The sequence below is a fragment of the Mustelus asterias genome, unplaced genomic scaffold, assembly GCF_964213995.1.
Source record: "Mustelus asterias unplaced genomic scaffold, sMusAst1.hap1.1 HAP1_SCAFFOLD_1291, whole genome shotgun sequence".
Classification (NCBI taxonomy): domain Eukaryota; kingdom Metazoa; phylum Chordata; class Chondrichthyes; order Carcharhiniformes; family Triakidae; genus Mustelus; species Mustelus asterias.
In genome coordinates this window covers 68,643-85,151 of record NW_027591236.1, presented here as the reverse complement: position 1 = coordinate 85,151, position 16,509 = coordinate 68,643, and the positions used below count along the sequence as shown (strand labels likewise).

General features: G+C 45.4%; 1 protein-coding gene across 1 annotated transcript in view; it reads right to left on the bottom strand.

Annotated features, from left to right (window-relative positions):
- The window catches only part of LOC144488108 (RRP12-like protein), a 45,293-nt gene that overhangs the window by 14,372 nt on the left and 14,412 nt on the right, over window positions 1–16,509 (bottom strand). Inside the window, exons 7-10 of the mRNA XM_078206128.1 lie at window positions 13,134–13,272; window positions 12,803–12,930; window positions 12,236–12,334; window positions 11,851–11,942 (exon numbers count right to left, since the gene is read on the bottom strand). Coding sequence (XP_078062254.1) covers window positions 11,851–11,942; window positions 12,236–12,334; window positions 12,803–12,930; window positions 13,134–13,272 — 458 coding nt within the window. The remainder of the gene's footprint in view (window positions 1–11,850; window positions 11,943–12,235; window positions 12,335–12,802; window positions 12,931–13,133; window positions 13,273–16,509) is intronic.

The window sequence follows — 16,509 nt, the reverse complement described above, 5'->3', positions numbered from 1 at the left end:
ATCTTATAAGTCTCCATAAGATCCCCCCTCATCCTTCTAAACTCCAACGAGTACAAACCCAATCTCCTCAGCCTCTCCTCATAATCCAAACCCCTCATCTCCGGTATCAACCTGGTGAACCTTCTCTGCACTCCCTCCAATGCCAATATATCCTTCCTCATATAAGGGGACCAATACTGCACACAGTATTCCAGCTGCGGCCTCACCAATGCCCTGTACAGGTGCATCAAGACATCCCTGCTTTTATATTCTATCCCCCTCGCAATATAGGCCAACATCCCATTTGCCTTCTTGATCACCTGTTGTACCTGCAGACTGGGCTTTTGCGTCTCATGCACAAGGACCCCCAGGTCCCTTTGCACGGTAGCATGTTTTAATTTGTTTCCATTGAGATAGTAATCCCATTTGTTATTATTTCCTCCAAAGTGTATAACCTCGCATTTCTCAACGTTATACTCCATTTGCCATATCCTCGCCCACTCACTCAGCCTGTCCAAATCTCTCTGCAGATCTTCTCCGTCCTCCACACGATTCACTTTTCCACTTATCTTTGTGTCGTCTGCAAACTTCGTTACCCTACACTCCGTCCCCTCCTCCAGATCTTCTATATAAATGGTAAACAGTTGCGGCCCGAGTACCGATCCCTGCGGCACGCCACTAGTTACCTTCCTCCAAACGGAAAAACACCCATTTATTCCGACTCTTTGCTTCTTGTCGGATAGCCAGTCCCCAATCCACTTTAACACACTACCCCCAACTCCGTGTGCCCTAATCTTCTTCAGCAGCCTTTTATGGGGCACCTTATCAAACGCCTTTTGGAAATCCAAAAACACCGCATCCACCGGTTCTCCTCCATCAACCGCCCTCGTCACATCTTCATAAAAATCCAACATGTTCGTCAAGCACGACTTTCCCCTCATGAATCCATGCTGCGTCTGATTGATCGAACCATTTCTATCCAGATGCCCTGCTATCTCCTCTTTAATAATGGATTCCAGCATTTTCCCTACTACAGACGTTAAGCTGACCGGCCTATAGTTACCCGCCTTTTGTCTCCTTCCTTTTTTAAACAGCGGCGTAACATTAGCCATTTTCCAATCAACCGGCACTACCCCAGAATGCAACGAGTTTTGATAAATAATCACTAACGCATCCACTATTACCTCTGACATTTCTTTCAATACCCTGGGATGCATTCCATCCGGACCCGGGGACTTGTCCACCTTCAGTCCCATTAGTCTATCCAGCACTGCCTCTCTGGTAACATTAATCGTATTAAGTATTTCTCCTGCTGCCAACCCTCTATCGTTAATATTTGGCAAACTATTTGTGTCCTCCACCGTGAAGACCGACACAAAAAACGTATTTAAAGACTCAGCCATATCCTCATTTCCCACTATTAACTCCCCCCTCTCGTCCTCCAAGGGTCCAACATTCACTCTAGCCACTCTATTCCTTTTTATATATTTATAAAAACTTTTACTATCATTTTTTATATTAATTGCTAGCCTAGCTTCATAGTCTATCCTTCCTTTCTTTATCGCTTTCTTAGTCTCTCTTTGTTGTTTCTTAAATTTTTCCCAATCACTTGTTTCTCCACTATTTTTGGCCACTCTGTACGCAGCTGTTTTTATTTTAATACTCTCCTTTATTTCCTTCGTTATCCACGGCTGGTTCTCCCTTTTCTTACAATCCTTGTTTTTTGCTGGAATATATTTTTGCTGAGAACTGAAAAGGATCTCCTTAAAAATCCTCCACTGTTCCTCAGCTATCCTACCTGCCAGCCTGCTCTCCCAGTCTACCTTAGCCAATTCATCCCTCATCCTATCATATTTCCCTCTGTTCAAACAGAGGACACTGGTTTGAGACCAAACTTTCTCCTCTTCCATCTGAATCAGAAATTCGACCATATTGTGGTCACTAGACCCAAGAGGGTCCTTCACAATAAGATCCTTAATTCTACCTACCTCGTTACACAATACCAGATCCAAAATAGCTCGTTCCCTCGTCGGTTCCGTAACATGCTGTTCAAGGAAACTATCCCGACAGCATTCTAAGAACTCTTCCTCCATTCCACCCTTACCGACTTGAGTCTGCCAGTCAATGTGCATGTTGAAGTCCCCCATGATTATTGCCGTTCCGTTTTTACACGCATCCCTTATCTGCTTGTTTATAGCCCTCCCTACCTCAACATTATTATTTGGGGGCCTATATACCACACCTACTAGTGTCTTTCTCCCTCTACTATTCCTCATCTCTACCCATAATGATTCCACGTTTTGTTCCTCAGAGCCTATGTCATCCCTCAGTACTACCCTGATATTATCTCTTATTAATAGCGCGACCCCACCACCTTTTCCTTCCTGTCTATTCTTCCTAAATGCCTGATACCCCTGGATATTCATCTCCCAGTCCTGGTCACCTTTCAGCCATGTTTCTGTAATGGCCACCAGATCGTACCCACTTGTGCTGATTTGCACCATCAACTCATTCACCTTCTTCCGAATGCTTCGTGCATTCAGGCAAAGTGTCCTTATTCCAGCTTTTATCTGAACCCGCTTTGATGAGTCGCGAACACCGTCTCCCTCTACTCCCTTATCTAAATTACCGCCTTCATTCACTTGCACCCTCTCCTCTACCATTAATTTTGCAATTCCCCTTACCCCTGCATCCTCCCCCCCATCAATTAGTTCCTTGATCCTAGTCAACTCTTCTAGCTCCCCTCCCCCCAACCTATCTAGTTTAAATTCTCCCCAGTAGCCTTAGCCAACCTACCGGCCAGGATATTGGTCCCCGTGTGATTCAAGTTCCACCCGTTTCTTGTATACAGATCACCCCTGCCCCTAAAGAGGTCCCAATGGTCCAGGAACCTGAATCCCTGCCCCCTGCACCAGTCCCTCAGCCACACATTCATCCTCCACCTCACTCCATTCCTGCCCTCACCTTCCTGTGGCACAGGCAGTAATCCTGAGATTACTACCTTTGCTTTCCTCTTTCTCAGCTGTCTCCCTAATTCCCTGTACTCCCTTTTCATGACCCCTTCTCCCTTCCTACCCACATCAGCGGTACCAATATGTACCGCTACCTCAGGCTCCTCTCCCTCCCACCTCAGGATTTCCGGGACGCGACTAGCGACATCCTGGATCCCGGCCCCAGATAGGATTTATAATCACCTAGAAAGGAATAATTTGATTAGGGATAGTCAGCACGGTTTTGTGAAGGGTAGGTCGTGCCTCACAAACCTTATTGAGTTCTTTGAGAAGGTGACCAAAGAGCTGGATGAGGGTAAAGCGGTTGATGTGGTGTATATGGATTTCAGCAAAGCGTTTGATAAGGTTCCCCATGGTAAGCTTTTGCAGAAAATACGGACACACGGGATTGAGGGTGATTTAGTGGTTTGGATCAGGAATTGGCTAGCTGTAAGAAAACAAAGGGTGGTGGTTGATGGGAAATATTCATCCTGGAGTTCAGTAACTAGTGGTGTACCGCAAGGATCTGTTTTGGGGCCACTGCTGTTTGTCATTTTTATTAATGACCTGGATGAGGGCGTGGAAGGATGGATTAGTAAATTTGCGGATGACACTAAAGTCGGTGGAGTTGTAGACAGTGCGGAGGGAAGTGGCAGGTTACAGAGGGACATAGATAAGCTGCAGAGCTGGGCTGAGAGGTGGCAAATGGAGTTTAATGCGGAAAAGTGTGAGGTGATTCACTTTGGAAGGAGTAACAGGAATACAGAGTACTGGGCTAATGGTAAGATACTTGGTAGTGTGGATGAACAGGGGGATCTGGGTGTTCATGTGCATAGATCCCTGAAAGTTGGCACCCAGGTTGATAGGGTTGTTAAGAAGGCGTACGGTGTGTTAGCTTTTATTGGTAGAGGGATTGAGTTTCGGAGCCAGGAGGTTATGCTGCAACTGTACAAAACTCTGGTGCGGCCGCATTTGGAGTAATGCATACAGTTCTGATCGCCGTATTATAGGAAAGATGTGGAAGTGTTGGAAAGGGTGCAGAGGAGATTTACCAGGATGTTGCCTGGTATGGTGGGAAAATCGTATGAGGAAAGGCTGAGGGGCTTGAGGTTGTTTTTGTTAGAGAGAAGAAGGTTAAGAGGTGACTTAATAGAGGCATACAAGATGATCAGAGAGGGTGGATAGTGAGAGCCTTTTTCCTCGGATGGTGTTGGCTAGCACGAGGGGACATAGCATTAAATTGAGGGGTGAGAGATATAGGATAGATGTTAGAGGTAGGTTCTTTACTCAAAGAGTAGTAAGGGCGTGGAATGCCCTGCCTGCAACAGTAGTGGACTTGTCAACATTGAGAGCGTTCAAGTGGTTATTGGATAAACATATGGATGATATTGGAATAGTGTAGATTAGAGGGGCTTTAGATTGGTACCACTGGTCGGCGCAACATCGAGGGCCGAAGGGCCTGTACTGCGCTGTAATGTTCTAAAGGAAGCTAGAACTAGAGGGCACAGCCTCAAAATAAAGGGGGATCAGTTTAGGACAGAGTTGAGGAGGAACCTCTTCTCTCAGAGGGTGGTGAATCTCTGGAATTCTCTGCCCACTGAAGTGGTGGAGGCTACCTCGTTGAATATGTTTAAATCACGGATAGATGGATTCCTGATCGGTAAGGGAATTAGGGGTTATGGGGATCAGGCGGGAAAGTGGAACTGATCCACTTCAGATCAGCCATGATCTTATTGAATGGCGGGGCAGGCTCGAGGGGCTAGATGGCCTACTCCTGCTCCTATTTCTTATGTTCTTTCTTATGTTCTTATATCCTACAGCTGAAATAAATCCATCCTACAGAATTCCAAATAAACCCTATATCCTACAGACTCCAAAATAAATCCAATATACTACAGACCCCCATATAAACCCACATCCTATATACCCCCGTATAAATTCCATAGCCCACAGACCTGAAAATAAATCCCATATCCCACAGACCCCGTAAATCCCATATCCTAAAGACCCTCATATAAACCCATATCCTACACCATAAAATCCCATAACCACACTACAAAATAAATCTCATACCCCACAGAGCCCCAAATAAACCCCATATCCTACACCCCAAAATAAATCCCATATCCTACACCCCAAAATCCGATATCCCACACCCCAAAATAAATCCCATATCCTTTACTCCAAAATAAATCCCATAATCCTACACCCCAAAATCCCATATCCTACAGACCCCAAAATAAATCCCAGATACTACACCCCAAAATAAATCCCATATCCCACAAAACCCAAAATAAATCCCATATTCTACACCCCAAAATAAATGCCATATCCTACAGACCCCAAAATAAATCCCATATCCTACAGCCCAAAATAAATGCCATATCCTACAGACCCCAAAATAAATCCCATATCCATCACCCCAAAATAAATCCCATATCCTACAGACCCCAAAATAAATCCCATATCCTACACCTCAAAATAAATCCCATATCCTACAGACCCCAAAGTAAATCCCATATCCTACACCCCAAAATAAATCCCATATCCTACACCCCAAAATAAATCCCATATCCTACAGACCCCAAAATAAATCCCAGATGCTGCACCCCAAAATAAATCCCATATCCTACACCCCAAAATAAATCCCATATCCTACACCCCAAAATAAATCCCATATCCTACACCCCAAGATAAATCCCATACCCTACACCCCAAAATAAATCCCTTATCCTACACCCCAAAATAAATCCCATATCCTACACCCCAAAATAAATCCCATATCCTACGCCCCAAAATAAATCCCTTATCCTACACCCCAAAATAAATCCCATATCCTACACCCCAAAATAAATCCCATATCCGACACCCCAAAATAAATCCCATATCCGACACCCCAAAATAAATCCCACATCCTACATCCCAAAATAAATCCCATATCCCACACTGCAAAATAAATCCTACATCCCAAAATAAATCCCATCTCCTACACCCCAAAATAAATCCCATATAAGGAACTTAAGAGGGAAATTAGAAGAGCAAGAAAGGGTCATGAGAAGGCTTTGGCAGACAGGATAAAGGAAAATCCCAAGGCATTCTACAAGTATGTTAAGAGCAAGAGGATAAGATGTGAAAGAGTAGGACCGATCAAATGTGACGGTGGGAAAGTCTGTATAGAACCGGTAGAAATGGCAGAGATACTCAATGAATACTTTGCTTCAGTATTCACAGTGGAAAAGGATCTTGGTAGTTGCAGTGCAGACTTGCAATGGACTGAGAAGATTGAGCATGTGGACATTAGGAAAGAGGATATGTTGGAGCTTTTGAAAAGCATCAAGTTAGATAAATCGCCGGGACCAGTTGGGATGTACCCCAGGTTACTGTGGGAGGTGAGGGAAGAGATTGCTGAGCCTCTGGCGATGATCTTTGCGTCATCAATGGAGACGGGAGAGGTTCCGGAGGATTGCGGGTGTGGTTCCTATATTCAAGAAAGGGAGAGGAGATAGCCCGGGAAATTATAGACCAGTGAGTCTAACCTCAGTGGTTGGTAAGTTGATGGAGAAGATCCTGAGAGGCAGGATTTATGAACATCTGGAGAGGAATAGTATGATCAGAAATAGCCAGCACGGCTTTGTCCAAGGCAGATCATGCCTTACGAGCCTAATTGAATTTTTTGAAGATGTAACTAGACACATAGACGAGGGAAGAGCGGTAGATGTAGTTTATATGGATTTCAGCAAGGCGTTTGATAAGGTGCCCCATGCAAGGCTCATTGAGAAAGTGAAGGGGCATGGGATATAAGGGGACATTGCTTTGTGGATTCAGAACTGGCTTGCCCACAGAAAGCAAAGAGTGGTTGTAGATGGGTCTTTTTCAGCATGGAGGTCGGTCACCAGTGGAGTGCCCCAGGGATCTGTTCTGGGACCCTTGCTCTTTGTGATTTTTATAAATGACCTGGATGAGGAAGTGGAAGGATGGGTTGGCAAGTTTGCTGATGACACAAAGGTTGGAGGTGTTGTAGATAGTGTCGAGGGATGTCAGCAGTTGCAACGAGACATAGATAAGATGCAAGACTGGGCGGAGAAGTGGCAGATGGACTTCAACCCAGATAAGGGTGTGATGGTTCATTTTGGCAGGTCCAATAGGATGAAAGAATATAATATTAAGGGTAAGACGCTTGGCAGTGTGGAAGATCAGAAGGATCTTGGGGTCCGGGTTCATAGGACGCTCAAAGCAGCGTCGCAGGTGGCGGTTGTGGTTAAGAAGGTGTATGGAATACTGGCCTTCATCAATACAGGAATTGAGTTTAGAAATCGGGAGATAATGCTGCAGCTGTATAGGACCCTGGTCAGGCCCCACCTGGAGTAGCGTGCCCAGTTCTGGTCGCCTCATTACAGAAAGGATGTAGAAGCCATAGAAAGGGTGCAGAGGAGATTTGCAAGGATGTTGCCTGGATTAGGTGGCATGCCTTATGAGGATAGGTTGAGAGAGCTAGGTCTTTTCTCCTTGGAGAGGCGAAGGATGAGAGGTGACCTGATAGAGGTGTATAAGATGTTGAGGGGTATTGATAGAGTGGATTCTCAGAGGCTTTTACCCAGGGCTGAAATGGTTGCCACAAGAGGTCACCGGTTTAGGGTGCTGGGGAGTAGATACAGAGGAGATGTTAGGGGTAGGTTTTTCACTCAGAGGGTGGTGGGTGCGTGGAATCGGCTGCCAGTAGTGGTGGTAGAGGTGGATTCGATAGGGTTTTTTTAAGAGACTTTTGGATAAGTTCATGGAAGTTGGTAAGATAGAGGGTTCTAGGTAAGCCTAGTAGGTAGGGACATGTTCGGCACAACTTGTGGGCCGAAGGGCCTGTTTGTGAACATAGAACATAGAACAGTACAGCACAGAACAGGTCCTTCGGCCCACGATGTTGTGCCGAGCTTTATCTGAAACCAAGATCAAGCTATCCCGCTCCCTATCATCCTGGTGTGCTCCATGTGCCTATCCAATAACCGCTTAAATGTTCCTAAAGTGTCTGACTCCACTATCACTGCAGGCAGTCCATTCCACACCCCAACCACTCTCTGCGTAAAGAACCTACCTCTGATATCCTTCCTATATCTCCCACCATGAACCCTATAGTTATGCCCCCTTGTAATAGCTCCATCCACCCGAGGAAATAGTCTTTGAACGTTCACTCGATCTATCCCCTTCATCATTTTATAAACCTCTATTAAGTCTTCCCTCAGCCTCCTCCGCTCCAGAGAGAACAGCCCTAGCTCCCTCAACCTTTCCTCATATGACCTACCCTCCAAACCAGGCAGCATCCTGGTAAATCTCCTCTGCACTCTTTCCAGCGCTTCCACATCCTTCTTATAGTGAGGTGACCAGAACTGCACACAATATTCCAAATGTGGCCTCACCAAGGTCCTGTACAGTTGCAGCATAACCCCACGGCTCTTAAACTCCAACCCCCTGTTAATAAAAGCTAACACACCATAGGCCTTCTTCACGGCTCTATCCACTTGAGTGGCAACCTTTAGAGATCTGTGGATATGGGTCCCAAGATCTCTCTGTTCCTCCACAGTCTTCAGAACCCTACCTTTGACCCTGTAATCCACATTTAAATTTGTCCTACCAAAATGAATCACCTCACATTTATCAGGGTTAAACTCCATTTGCCATTTTTCAGCCCAGCTTTGCATCCTATCTATGTCTCTTTGCAGCCTGCAGCAGCCCTCCACCTCATTCACTACTCCACCAATCATGGTGGAGTTTGTGCTGTAGCTTTTCTAAGTTCTATCTATATCCTACACCCCAAAATAAATCCCATATCCTCCACCCCAAAATAAATCTTTTTCCTACACCCCAAAATAAATCCCATATCCTACACCCCAAAATAAATCCCATAACCTACATCCCAAAATAAATCCCATATCCTGCACCCCAAAATAAATCCCATATCCCACAGAACCTGAAATAAACCCCATGTCCTACAGAATGTCAGTGGTATAGAAATTGGAAAAAATTCTGCGGGACAGGATTAATCCACACTTGGAAAGACAGGGATTTCAGCATACTATTGTTGGGAGGTGGAGGTGGGAGATCCTGTCAAAATAATTTAATTGAGTTTTTTTGAAAAGGTAACTAAGTATATTGGTGGGGGTAGCACAGTTGATGTGGTTTACATGAATTTCAGTAAAGCCTTTGACAAGGTCCCACATGGAGGCTGGTCCAAAAGGTTCGAGCCCATGGGATCCAAGGCAAGTTGGCAAATTGGATCCAAAATTGGCTCAATAGGAGGCAAAGAACAGATGGTGGTGGGTTGCGTTTGTGATTGGAAGCCTGTGACCAGTGGTATATCACAGGGATCGGTGCTGGGACCCTTGCTGTTTATTATATACAATAACGACTTAGAACAAAGAACAATACAGCACAGGAACAGGCCCTTCGGCCCTCCAAGCCTGCACCGATCATGTGTTCCTAACTAGACCATCCGTTTGTATCCCTCTATTCCCAGTCTGTTCATGTGGCTATCTAGATAAGTCTTAAATGATCCTAGCGTGTCTGCCTCAACCACCTTGCTTGGTAGTGCATTCCAGGCCCCCACCACCCTCTGTGTAAAATACGTCCCCCGCATATCTGTATTGAACCTTGAACTTGTGACCCCTTGTGTTTGTCATTTCTGACCTGGGAAAAAGCTTCCAACTGTTCACCCTATCTATGCCCTTCATAATTTTATAAACTTCTATTAGGTTGCCCCTCAACCTCCGTCTTTCCAGGGAGAACAACTCTAGTTTACTCAATCTCTCCTCATAGACAGTTCCCTCCAGACCAGGCAACATCCTGGTAAACCTTTTCTGCACTCTCCCCAAAGCCTCCATGTCCTTCTGGTAGTGTGGCGACCAGACGCAGTACTCCAAATGTGGCCTAACCAATGTTCTATATAACTGCAACATCATATGCCAACTTTTATACTCTATGCCCAGTCCAATAAAGGCAAGCATGCCTTCTTCACCACCTTTTCCACCTGTGCTGCCACCTTTAAGGATCTGTGGACTTGTACACCCAGATCCCTCTGTGTGTCTATACTCCTGATGGTTCTGCCATTTATTGTATAGCTCCCCCCTGCATTAGATCTACCAAAATGCATCACTTTGCAGTTATCTGGATTAAATTCCATCTGCCATTTCTCCGCCCAATTTTCCAGCCTATCTATATCCTGCTATATTCTCTGACAATGTTCATCACTATCCGCAACTCCAGCAATCTTTGTGTCGTCCGCAAACTTACTAATCAGACCAGCTACATCTTCTTCCAAATCATTTATATATATCACAAACAGCAGAGGTCCCAGTGCAGAGCCCTGCAGAACACCACTAGTCACAGACCTCCAATCAGAAAAAGACCCCTCCACTGCTACCCTCTGTCTTCTATGGCTAAGCCAGTTCTGTACCCATCTAGCTAGTTCACCTTTGATCCTGTGAGATTTAACCTTTTGCACCAGCCTGCCATGAGGGACCTTGTCAAATGCTTTACTAAAATCCATGTAGACGACATCCATGGCCCTTACCTCGTCAATCATTTTTGTCACTTCCTCAAAAAACTCAACCAAATTTGTGAGGCATGACCTCCCTCGTACAAAACCATGTTGTCTATCGCTAATGAGATTATTCAGTTCTAAATGTGTATAGATCCTATCACTAAGAATTTTCTCCAACAATTTCCCTACCACGGACGTCAAGCTCACTGGTCTATGATTATCCGGGTTATCCTTGCTACCCTTCTTAAATAACGGGACTACATTTGCTATCCTCCATCCTCTGGGACCTCACCTGTGTCCAATGGAGAAACAAAGATTTCTGTTAGAGGCCCAGCAATTTCATCTGTCTCTCTCAGTAATCTAGGACAGATGCCTAGATGTGAGTGCAGAAGGTATAATTAGTAAGTTTGCAAATGACACGAAAATTAGTGTTGTTGTTGATAGTGAGGAGGATAGTCTGAGGTTACAGACTGACATTGATCAGCTGATAAATTGGGCACAGCAATGACAGATGGATTTTAATCCTGATAAGTGTGTGGTGATGTATTTTGGGAGATATAATAAGGGTAGGATTTACACAATGAACGGTAGGTCCCCAGGGAGTATTGAGGAGCAAAGGGACCTTGGTGTACAATTCCATAGATCCCTGAAGGTGGCAGCCCAATAGACAGTGAGTGAAGAAGGCAAATGGAATGCTTGCCAATATTATCCAGGGCATAGAATATAGGAGCAGGGAGGTCTTGGTACAACTTTAGAAAACATTGGCTGGGCCACAGATGGAGCACTGTGAGCAGTTCTGGTCGCTACACTATCGGAAGGACGTGATCGCACTGGAGAGGGTGCAGAGGAGAGTCACCAGGATGTTGCCTGGGATGGAAAGTTTCAGCTATGAGGAGAGACTGGATAGGCTGGGTTTGTTTTTCCAGGAGCAGAGCAGCTGAGGCGGGATCTGAGTATACAAAATTATGAGAGGCACAGATAGGGTAGATAATGAGAACCTTTTTCCCATGGTAGAGATGTCATAGGTTTAAGGTGAGGAGGGGACCTGAGGAAGTTTATTTCACCCAGAGGGTGGTGGAAATATGGAACATGCTGCCTGAGAGGATGCTGGAGGCAGGGACTCTCTCTCAACATTTAAGAGCAGCTGAATGAGCACTCTAATCGCCAAGGCATTGCAGGCTACGGACCAGTGCTGGTAAATGGGATTAGTATTGATGGTCAGCATAGACATGGTGGGCCGAAGGGCCTGTTTCAGTGCTGTATTACTCTATGACTCTAAACTGAAATCCCATATCCTACAGGCCCCAAAATAATCCTGTACTCTGCAGGGCCCAAATGAGGCAAAATCATTACCTGCACAAGTTGATATGAGCTTTCTCCATGACGGTGAGCCAAGCCAGGATAGGCTGTAGGTCATTCACATTCGGCAGATAATCATACAGAGCCTGAGGAGGAAATACAGCACTCAGCCAGATACCAATCACCACACACATGCACCACTCGCTAAAACCACCAATAACCATCACCCCCCATATCATAACTACTGCTCCTGGGTCTCCCAGGATCACTCATATATCATGCCCCATCCCAGATACACGTACACTGCTCAAGCCCTCCAGGTCACCAATACCCTGATCCCTTCCAGAAACTTTTGTACCGCTCCCCGACCTCTCCCAGGGTTACTCATACCCTCCCCCGATCACCCACACGCCCATCCCATTGTGGGGTCTTCACTCACCGTTATGATCTGAGCATTGAGTTCTGCTGTCAAGTCTGCTGAGTTTAGTTTGGCAACAAAGAGTCCATGAAATGCTTGCATTGCACAAGCCGTCACCATCTGTAACACAAAGACATGGGAGCTTACAATGTAGGTGGCAAGGGTCTCAGAGGAGGGGGAGTTGGCGAGAGTCTCCCAGGGATGGCGGTAGTGAGGGAGGATTGGGAGGGTGGAAAATGCTCCTTGCAGCCTGGCACTGTGGTGAATGCAGTGGCGACTCTGGTATCAGGGCGGGTGGAGGTTGACCCAGAGTGTCGTGCAGGGGAGGGGAGGGCCAAAAATGGTGCCGCAAATAAAAAGGCCAAAGAATGAACAACTTTAAAGCAAAACAAAGTTCCGCAGGGAACTTAAAGTGAGGTTTTACTGTAGTTTTTTAAAATGGAAATTGGACGAATATCTGAAGGAGGAAAAATTGTCAGGATACTGGGAAAGATGGGAGCGGGGTTAACTGGATTGATCTTTAGAAGAGCAGCTGTAGTTTCAATAACCAGAATGGTCTCTATTAAACAAAATTAATTAATAAATTACCACGTCATTTAGAGTCATGACCCTGAGCAGAATCTCACAGCACGACTTTACACAACTGATAGGGAAACAAGGGAGAACATCCTTCAGCAAACCCAACACGTGCAGAGTCGTAGTACCCTCATCACTGCCTGTAAGAAAGACGCAGCCATTCAGAAAATGAGCATTTACTGACCAATCCATAATCCAACCAGCTCTCCCCCAGCACCCATCTGCCCAACTTCCAGCCCAGCCATCCCAACTTGACTGCCATCCCAACCTTGCAGCCTCCCTATTCCGAGCCTGGCCACCTCCCCCACAGAGGAGGGCCCTCCATCACCTCTTCACTACAAACCTCCAGACTCTTCAATCTCCTTTATGCAGAATCGAGCTGTTGATTGCGCGGCTGGGTGGTGGGGTGGAGCCAAGTCTCCAAACATAAAGTCACTTCCCTTCAGTACAGAGCAGATTCCACGATGTGCCTCCTTACGGACCTGGGTGGAAGGGGTCAAATAGTCAGCAACACCCCAGAAATCATACCACCCTGCAGCTAACTCAACACACACAGTTTCAACTTGATCCCACATTCACTCACACACACAATCAGCTCAGTCTCTCTCACACACACACACACAATAAGCTCAGTCTCTCACACACACACAATCAGCTCAGTCTCTCTCACACACACACAATCAGCTCAGTCTCTCACACACACACAATCAGCTCAGTCTCTCTCACACACACACACACAATAAGCTCAGTCTCTCACACACACACAATCAGCTCAGTCTCTCTCACACACACACAATCAGCTCAGTCTCTCACACACACACAATCAGCTCAGTCTCTCTCACACACACAATCAGCTCAGTCTCTCACACACACACAATCAGTTCAGTCTCTCACACACACACAATCAGTTCAGTCTCTCACACACACACAAAATCAGCTCAGTCTCTCACACACACACAATCAGCTCAGTCTCTCACACACACAATCAGCTCAGTCTCTCACACTCACACACAATCGGCTTGATCCCACACTCTCACACTATCAGCTTGGTCATGCAGACACTGACAGACACAAAGTCATTCATGTCACTGGCTATTGGGAAAGCTGAGGGAGAAACCAGAGAATTACAAACCAGTTAGCCTTAGAGATAATGCTGAAAAATTACCAGAGACTATAATTAAGGATACTTTAAAAATGTCAGCTAATGTGAGAGAGCCAGCATGAATTTGAAAAGGCTAACAAACCTAACTGATTAATTCTTCAAAATGTTCAAAGCAGTGGACAGTGGAATGTCTATGGCTAAAAATGTTATAAATTCTTGAAGGTATGTTATAGTTTTTCATTAAAGACTGACCTAAAATTGAAGCTGATGGAATTGGAAGCATATTATTGACCTGGTTTGAGAAGTGGCTGGAGACAATGCTGAGATAATCAACAGATTGTGATTATTGGTATCCTGCAAGGATCTTTGTTGTAGCCTCAATTACTCATAAACAACCTAAATGATGGGATACAAATTCACTGAAAACACAAAGGCTGCTTTGTAAATTGTGTAGATGGAAGCATTGAAATACAGCAGTACTGAGCACAGAAACTCAGCAGACAAGTTACATAGACCATTCAAATGAACAGGGAGGGAAATGCAAAACCCCAGTTAGATCACACCTGGAGTACTATTGTGAATTGTACATCCCTGTCTGGCATAAGAGGAAAACGGGGAAGGTGGCTCATCCATGGCTAACAAGGAAAATCAGGAATTAGTGTTAAAGCCAAAGAGGAGGCAGATAAATTGGCCAGAAAAAGCAGCAAACCTGAGGACTGGGAGAAATTTAAAATCCTGCAGAGGAGGACAAAGGGTTTAACTCGGAAGGGGAAAATAGAATATGAGAGTAAGTTTGCAGAAAAGATAAAAACTGACTGCAAAAGCTTCTATAGATATGTGAAGAGAGAAAGACCGGTGAAGACAAATGTAGGTCCCTTACTGTTAGAGTCAGGTGAATTCATAATGGGGAACACAGAGATGGCAGAGCAGCTGAACAAGTACTTTAGATCTGTCTTCACTATGGAGAACACAAACAACCTTCCAGAAATAAGTGTCCAGCATGAAGAAGGAACTGAAGGAAATCCTTATTCATCAGGAAATTGTATTGGGGAAATTGCTGGGATTAAAACCCAATAAGTCCCCAGGGCCTGATGCTCTGCATCCCAGAGTACTCAAGGAAGTGGCTCTAGAAATAGTGGATGTATTGGGATCATTTATATAACGCCACTTTTTGAAAAAGGAGGGAGAGAGAAAACAGGGAATTATAGACCGGTTAGCCTGACATCGGTGGTGGGGAAAATACTGGAGTCAATTATTAAGGATGTAATAACTGAGCATTTGGAAAGCGGTGACAGGATTGGTCCAAATCAGCATGGATTCACTAAAGGGAAATAGTGTTTGACAAACTTCCTGGAATGTTTAAAGGATGTGACCAGTAGAGTGGACAAGGGTGAACCAGTGGCCTCTCAAAAGGCCTTTGACAAGGTCTCACACAAGAGATTAGTGAGCAAAATTAAAGCTCATGGTATTGGCGGTAATGTATTGATGTGGACAGAGAACTGGTTGGCAAACAGGAAGCAGAGTGGAAATAAACAGGCCCTTTCCAGAATGACAGGCAGTGACTAGTGGGGTACCGCAGGGTTCAGTGCTGGGACCCCAGCTGTTCACGATATACATGGGGCGGCACTGTAGCACAGTGGTTAGCACTGCTGCTTCACAGCTCCAGGGGCCTGGGTTCGATTCCCGGCTTGGGTAACTGTCTGTGTGGAGTTTGCACATTCTCCTCGTGTCTGCGTGGGTTTCCTCCGGGTGCTCCGGCTTCCTCCCACAGTCTGAAAGATGTGCGGGTTAGGTTGATTGTCCATGCTAAAATTGCCCCTTACTGTCCTGAGATGCGTAGGTTAGAGGGATTAGTGGGTAAACGTGTAGGGATATAGGAGTAGGGCCTGGGTGGGATTGTGGTGGGTGCAGACTTGATGGGCCGAATGGCCTGTTTCTGCACTGTAGGGTTTCTATTTAAAAAAATTAATGATTTGGATGAAGGAATTGAATGCAATATCTCCAAATTTGCAGACGGCACTAAACCGGGTGGCAGTGTGTGCTGTGAGGATGCTAAGAGGCTGCAGGATGACTTGGACAGGCTGACTGAGTCAACAAATACTCGGCAAGTGCAATATAATGTGGATAAATGTTCATAAGATACAGGAGCAGAATTAGGCCATTCGGCCCATCAAGTCCACTCCGCCATTGGATCATGGCTGATATGCTCCTCATCCCCATTTTCCTGCCTTCTCCCCATAGCCCTTCAACCCATTACCAATTAAAACTCTGTCTAACTTCTCCTTAAATTTACTCACTGTCTCAGCATCCACCGCACTTTGGGGCAGCGAATTCCACAGATTCACAACCCTTTGGGAGAAGCAGTTTCTCCTCAATTCTGTTTTAAGTTTGCTACCCCTTATCCTCTCATCCTCGAATGCCCCACAAGAAGAAGCATCCGCTCCGCGTCTACTTTATCCATACCTTTTATCATCTTGTATATCTCAATTTGATCTCCCCTCATTCTTCTAAATTCCAGAGTATGGGCCTAAACTGTTCAATCTCTCTTCACACGACAAACTCCTCATCTCTGGAATCAATCTAGTGAACCTCCTCTGAACTGCCTCCAATGCCACTA